The sequence below is a fragment of the Streptopelia decaocto genome (assembly GCF_964273445.1).
Source record: "Streptopelia decaocto genome assembly, contig: HAP1_SCAFFOLD_106, whole genome shotgun sequence".
In the NCBI taxonomy this organism is placed as follows: Eukaryota; Metazoa; Chordata; class Aves; order Columbiformes; family Columbidae; genus Streptopelia; species Streptopelia decaocto.
In genome coordinates this window covers 237,660-244,011 of record NW_028117136.1, presented here as the reverse complement: position 1 = coordinate 244,011, position 6,352 = coordinate 237,660, and the positions used below count along the sequence as shown (strand labels likewise).

At 53.9% G+C, this 6,352-nt stretch overlaps 1 protein-coding gene across 1 annotated transcript; it reads right to left on the bottom strand.

Moving 5' to 3' along the window:
* Positions 1-402: 402 nt before the first annotated feature.
* On the bottom strand, positions 403-5,759 carry LOC309451866 (SUN domain-containing protein 3-like; the record flags this gene model as incomplete). The annotated part of the gene is made up of 8 exons (XM_082076573.1): positions 403-558; positions 1,660-1,752; positions 2,263-2,430; positions 2,601-2,716; positions 3,103-3,187; positions 3,763-3,959; positions 4,422-4,480; positions 5,740-5,759. The coding sequence occupies 8 exons, from the start codon at positions 5,757-5,759 to the stop codon at positions 403-405; spliced, it is 894 nt and encodes a 297-aa protein (XP_081932699.1).
* Between the last annotated feature and the right edge of the window lie 593 nt (positions 5,760-6,352).

The following is a 6,352-nucleotide window of genomic DNA, read 5'->3' as shown; positions in this document are numbered from 1 at the left end:
CCTTCTTACAAAAAACCACACTTCCATTTTCTCATCGGCAACAGGCTGAAAGATGGCAGCTGAAGCACCATGTGCCTCTTGTGAAAACAAGTAACAACAGATGGTTCCATTCAGTCGATCCATAATTTATTCCTGCACAGGAAACCTGTCCATTAATTTAATCTCTGGTGTCCAGGCAGGGCCTTGCTGATGTTCCTGTGTCACAGCAAGTGTATGCATGTCAGGCTTTCTGCAGGTTTGTGACTCAGTTTTCTTATTTTCCCTAATAATGACAATCTTGCTGTGCACTCCTGAAGTCTCCCATAAGCTGGTAGTTGAGAGAAGGATGGGGAGCTCCAGTGAGCTCAGGGAGGACCAGGCAGCATCACAGGCAAAGCAGAAGGGAACTCGACTGGGTGAACATTAATGGAATTTATTGACAGATGAAACTGCCGTGTCTCCCCCGTCTTTGGGCGGATCACCGTGCACCCTGAACCGATACAGGCAGGTGTAGTCCGGGTGGCCCCAGTTGCTCAGCACTTGCAGCCTGATGTAATTCACGACCCCAGGGAGCTCGTTCTGCAATGACAAGAAGAAATGAGTCGCCTTTTCCTCTCTGGCCCGTGAGCACTGACAGAAGTGCCGCAGCGACGGCCTTGACCAGCAGCTTCCTTCCTGCTGCCCCGCGGGGCTTTTGACCTGTCATGGTCCAGATGTTCCCTCATTGGGCCATGAGAACAGCCAAGGAAGCAACAGCGACCAGGTGCCTTAGCAAATACACTGGAAAGCTCTCGCCTGCTTTGGGGCACAGGCTTCCACAGTCAGAAGACCCAGTGCTGGTGTACAATTTCACCTCAAAACTGACAAATTTCACCTTAAATTTGACAATTTTTGCTCTGGGAAGACTCAAAACCAACAAATTTCTCAATGGGGGTCAATGGGGTTCCATGGTAGTCAATGGGGGTCAATGGGAGTCAATTGGAGTCAATGGGGATCAATGAGAGTCAATGAGGGTCAGTGGGGGTCAATGGGAATCAATCGGATTCAATGGGGATCAATGGGAGTCAGTGGGGGTCAATGGGAGTCAATGGGGGTCAATGGCCGTCAGTGGCAGTCAATGGGGACAAATGGGAGTCAATGGGGGTCAATTGGAGTCAATGGGGCTCAATGGGGATCAATGGGGAACCTTAAAACTGCCTTTAATCCCAATGGGGAGCCCCCAAATGCCTTTTAATCCCAATGGGGAGCTTCAAAAATGGCTTTTATCCCAACATGTCTCATTGCCTTCTCCAGAAAGCCACGGAAACAGAATGGCCTCCCTGTCACTGCTCACTGCCAGCACCAACAGAACCCTCAGGAAGTCCAGTATTTCTGTGTCTAACTGGCAGACCAGCAGTCCTGCATCCTACGGGATGTGGCTGCTTGTGCACACTTGGGGTCCAGACAGTCAAGCTGATTCCAGCTTCAACTGTGGTGCTTCTAAGCAATGAAGTTTAACCCCAAAATGAAAGAGAAGATGGCAGTGCAGCCATCCGCCACCAGGAAGTTAAAGCAGAAGAAAGGCAGCGTGGCACTCGCTCAAGGACATGTCTGCCTGTACCCTTTGGCAGGGAAGCCTCTCCCCATGCAGCCGCATTTCTCCTCCTCTCCTACAGTTCTCCTCCCTCTGTGTCCCCATACCTTCAGCTGGAAGGTCTGGCTGGGATTCAGCGCCGCCAGGAAAGTGAACTGTCCCAGGAACGTTCCCTGCTCCTCGTGTTCTTCCTTGAAGCCCTACAGAAAGATGGGTGGAGAAAACAGAGCATCTGGTGCACCATGGGAGACTGAACTTCAGCCGGTGAAGTACGGGGTTATTTCAGCTAGGGAGTCCAAGGACCATGAGCACAGGACAAGACAAAGAGCTGCAGGTGGGCAGCACGTCACACTTGCCCACTCAGCGAGTCCAGGCTGCCTGTCAGAAAAGGAGCAGACGCTCCCCGTGAGAGGGAGGTGACCTGAGGGTCACAAATGCACTGGGACTGGAAGCCAAGAAGGTTTAGGACCATGCACTGTCCAGCTCCTTTTCCCTGTGGCTCCTGGAGTAGCATCTTGCCCCAGGAGATTTTTTTTTTGAGTGGTACATTGAATAAAAGAGGAATACAATGGGAAGGAAGCAGCACCAAGGAGCCTGTTTGTTCTGAGACAGGAGGAAGCTTCAGGCCACCAGAATCTTTGACCCAGCTTCATTCCCTGCTCAGAAATGCTGTGGAACCCCCAGCTCCCAACTCCAGAGAAATCACTTACATAGACAGCAAAGTCCTTGGGAGCTCCGGAGATGCTTTCTCCATGGAACGCTGTCCCTGAGACATGGGCCATGGTGACGGCTCTGGGAACGACCGGCATGGACAGCTTGATGAACACGTGTCCCTGACTTCCTGGGAAGGGCCAGCAGTTGCCAGGATGATTGTCCGGCTGAAAGGACAAGAAACACTCAGCAGGGACACACAGGAGGAGAGCAGGTCCATGCGGGAAGGGGCAGGAGAAGAAGCTTCGAGGAGCAAAGACAGGTGGGAAGGACGCTCGGAGCAGCGTGTGTGGTTCATTCTCCCAACCTTAGTGTTACTGCTTCTTGGTGCTTCTACCTCCAGAATCAGCTCAGGAGACCTCATGTAATCCATCAATGGCAGGGAATACAGGAAGACTTTTGCTTTGGCATCCCGGAGTGATGGAGAAGTCCTGGACTGAATGACGACTGCCCCTGGAAATTCAAACATGAGCATGATCATCAGGCAGTGTCAGGAGAAATATTGCACTGTTGACTTGGAAAAGGCTTCTCAGTTGTAATCCATGTCCTACAGTGGGTTCTCCTCTGTCTTGCTGGCATGACCCCTCTGGAACACACGGCAGGGAGTCATCAAACTGTCGGATTTGGCCGTGGAAATAGGCAAGAATTTGAACCAGCCTTTCTGTGCTTCCCATGGGGTCTGGCCCGTTACAGGCTCTGTCAGTGTTACTTATAGGGCACAAATTGACCCTTGACTTCTTGCCCCTTCTCTCCTGCCCCTGGGCACGTTCCAATGCCCATCTTGTCAATCTGGACAGGAGGCGCTTTGGAACTGGTTTGTTTGTACAATCTCACAATACCTGCTGATTTCAGGGCGTAATCCGGCATCGGGACCTGGATTTCCTCCAGCTTCTCCAAAGCTTGATTAATGATCTCGTGCACAGCCTGGGAAGGAACACAAAGGAGAGTGCCTGTTGGAAGGAGAAGGACCGGGGCAAGCAGCTCCCTGCAAGGCCAGCCAAGGTGAGCGGGGACAAGGCCCGTTTCAGATGGAGGGAACGCCCACATTGCCTGGAAGCCTCCCAGGTTTGCTCTGCTCTGCTTGTTGGGATCAGAAAGGGCGGGCTGCTCACTCCAGTGCTCTGAATGCTGGAGCTGCGGGAAGGGGCTGTTTCTGTGCAGAGGCCCCAGGCCAGGCAGCACGGACAGACAAGCCTTCTGGGCATGAGATAGGCCCGGCTTAACTCTGGACCTCTGAGACCATTCTTTCTTTCCAGTCCTCCTTTAAGGAGGACCCAAGATCTGGGCACAGAGGAAGGTCCGACTCAGACAGCTGTCATTCCTGTCACGCTCTCTCTTCCCCATAAGGAAGTGTGGAGCAACAGGAAAAGGGAGTGTGGCCATGACAGCACTTGTTCCAGCAGCACCAGCCTGTTGGCTGTGACAGGAATGGAGTAGGATACGTGCGGACGGAGGGAGGATAAAACCCCTGAGCAGATCCTTCTGCCTTGTGCCCTTACCCATCCGGTAAAGCCTGGGAGCTTTGCCTGCTTCAGTCCTTCCTGCAGAGCCCGCTCAGTGACATCCTTTGTGCTCCAGCGCAGATGGTAAAGTTGTTCCTGGAGCTTACGGAGCTGGTCTGGCAGGGGCAGGGTTTCGCTCAGGTCTGCAGTGCTCCAGGGGGTTAAGGCACCAAGTCGTCCCACGTGGTAAACACCTGTTGGACACACACCAGAGCTTAGAACTGGTCTAAGGCTGGGCTATGCCTCGGGCTGCTCGCTCCCTTTGCTGTGTCTCTCCCAAGTGCCATAGTTGTCTCTCCTCTTGCTGCCTTTGACAGTGGCCATCATGGCGTACGGGCTCCGCAATAGATGGACATTCCCTGCCCTGGACTGTGCTCCTTGTCCTGCAGAAGATTCTCAGCCCCTGGGGCAGGAGAGCTCAGCCACAGCCTCTCCCTGGGCTGAAGAGAACTGGCTCAGCCCTCCTGGGGAAGGCAACTCAGCCCTTCCTCACCCACACCCGTCCCGCTGGAGCAGGGACTGGCACAGCTCTGTGGGGACTTTCTGCTCTTGGCTGAGCTCCTCTGGTCACAGCGGGGGAAGCGGAACAGGGCAGGATGGAGCCCCGAGTACCTCCTAAAGCACCGTCCTCAGGTCGGAGATCTGCAGAGACTCACCGAAAGAGAATAGACCGAGAAGCAGCACAAGGGTCGTTGCCTTGAGAGCCTTCATCTTCCTGCAGAGCAGATAAAGAAAAGGCTGGTGAAGCTGGCGGTTCCCGTGCAGATCAGCAGCAGACTGGAGAGCAGCAGCAGGGACTGCAGCCCTTGAGCCTGGCGTTCCTGCCGTGTGCATTGGCTTGGTCCTGCACCAGCTCCAGTCACTGCTGGAGGTGTCACCAGCTGCACCAGTGGGGGATTTGTCATGGCAAAGATTGTTTCCGTAGGGACAAAGGGCTCAAGGTTGACTCTGTACTAAGAGCAGGAGTTGCAAAAGGACTTGTGTCCACATTTCACATCTGTGGGGCTGGAGAGGGATTCACTGGAAATGGAAGGACATAACAGACGCCTGTTTCTCCTGCCCAGCATCCGATGGACACTTGTGCTGCTCCTGTTCTCCACCCTCTCAAGAGAAGGTTCAGTCTGTGCCCCTACAGTCCAACAGCTGCCAGGGGGGTGTGTGTCTCCCCTCTCGCAGCGTTTCTTTAGCAGCCGGGTTATCTCTGGCCCTTCTCTTGGCAGAACTGCAGACAAATGCAGACTGGAAAGAGGGAGGGTGGCTGAATGTCAGTGCGTGCTGGCAAGCAACGGGCACCAAGGAAGCGCCAAAGAAACCCTCTGGTGGCTGGGCCCTGCTGCCCTGAGCCTGATCTGCCAAGACACAGCACACACCGCTCTGCAAGGGGGAAATTCCTCCTGCCTGTTCCAGGAGGCTCTCAACAGGCTCACAGCGACACTCATCAGGAATAAACAATCCCTTTTGTTCTCCCAGAGAACTCCTTGCACCCCTCAGAGGATCTCGAGCCCCTTTCCTGAGGCAGAGCCCTGGTGAGGAGCTGAACAGGTTTCCCAAGGAAACCTCCTCTGTCAGGAACACGAGTCAGACCCACGGCCAACAGAGGACACGCTGGTGTCCTTCTGGTCCCCATGGAGAGGAAAACCAAGCAGGCTCAGGGACAGAACCCACCCTGCAGAGCACAATACAGGACGGAGCTGAGCTCTCACAATTACTGTGGCAGGCTGTGTCTGGGCCACCCCTGGGACTCTCTCTGTCCCATCCAAAATGGAGCTGTCCCTCATTCTGCAGAGATCAAAGGCTTTCTAGGCCCAGCCCTCGCATTCACGAAGAGACTGAAAGGTGGCTGCTGCCTTCCAGCAGCTCCAGACCCAGCTCCCGGCTGCCCTCGTGTTCCTCTCCTGTCCACCCTCCACCCACCCCAGCTGATGAGGTGGAAAACACACCTGGGGAAGGGAGCAGAAAATATTCCCAACATACCAGTTCAGACGTTCAGCCATCTCTGGGTGTCTCTGGGTACCTGCTGAGGTGCAGGTAACAAGCATCTCGCTCGCTCGGGAGTGAGACAGAAACTCTGCGATCTCAGTTCCCTCAAGATCGAGAGTGACCGAGGCGCAGGGAGACCCCTGGTCTTATACCCTGCTGTGCCGACCTCAGCACTGATGCTGCTTTGTGACATCAACGGCAGTGGCTGATGTCACAATGGAAGAGGCTGCACCTCGTTTGGAGGCAAAGTCCCACCTGACAGGAGCTGGTCTCGCAGTCCTCTCTGCAAGGGAAGGAATCCTTCACCACAGAAAGAGGGAAAGGTACAGGAACACGTTACTCTCAGATAACAGACTCTGTCAACCACTCTTCCTCTTGCTGACCAAAGTTCAGATGGTGTTGGAAAACAACAACAAAAAAGCAAGATGTGCTCCTCAGGGAGCACATTATATCAGCTGTTCAACAGTAAGTCCAACTCCCGTCTGAACCTCAGTATAAGAAATTCTGTCTTAAATTTCCAGGAGAAGGAAGGGCTTTGAAATGGCAAGACCAGGAAATGTTCATGAAAGCACGGCCATTCAAGTCCACAGCCCTGATCACAGACCAC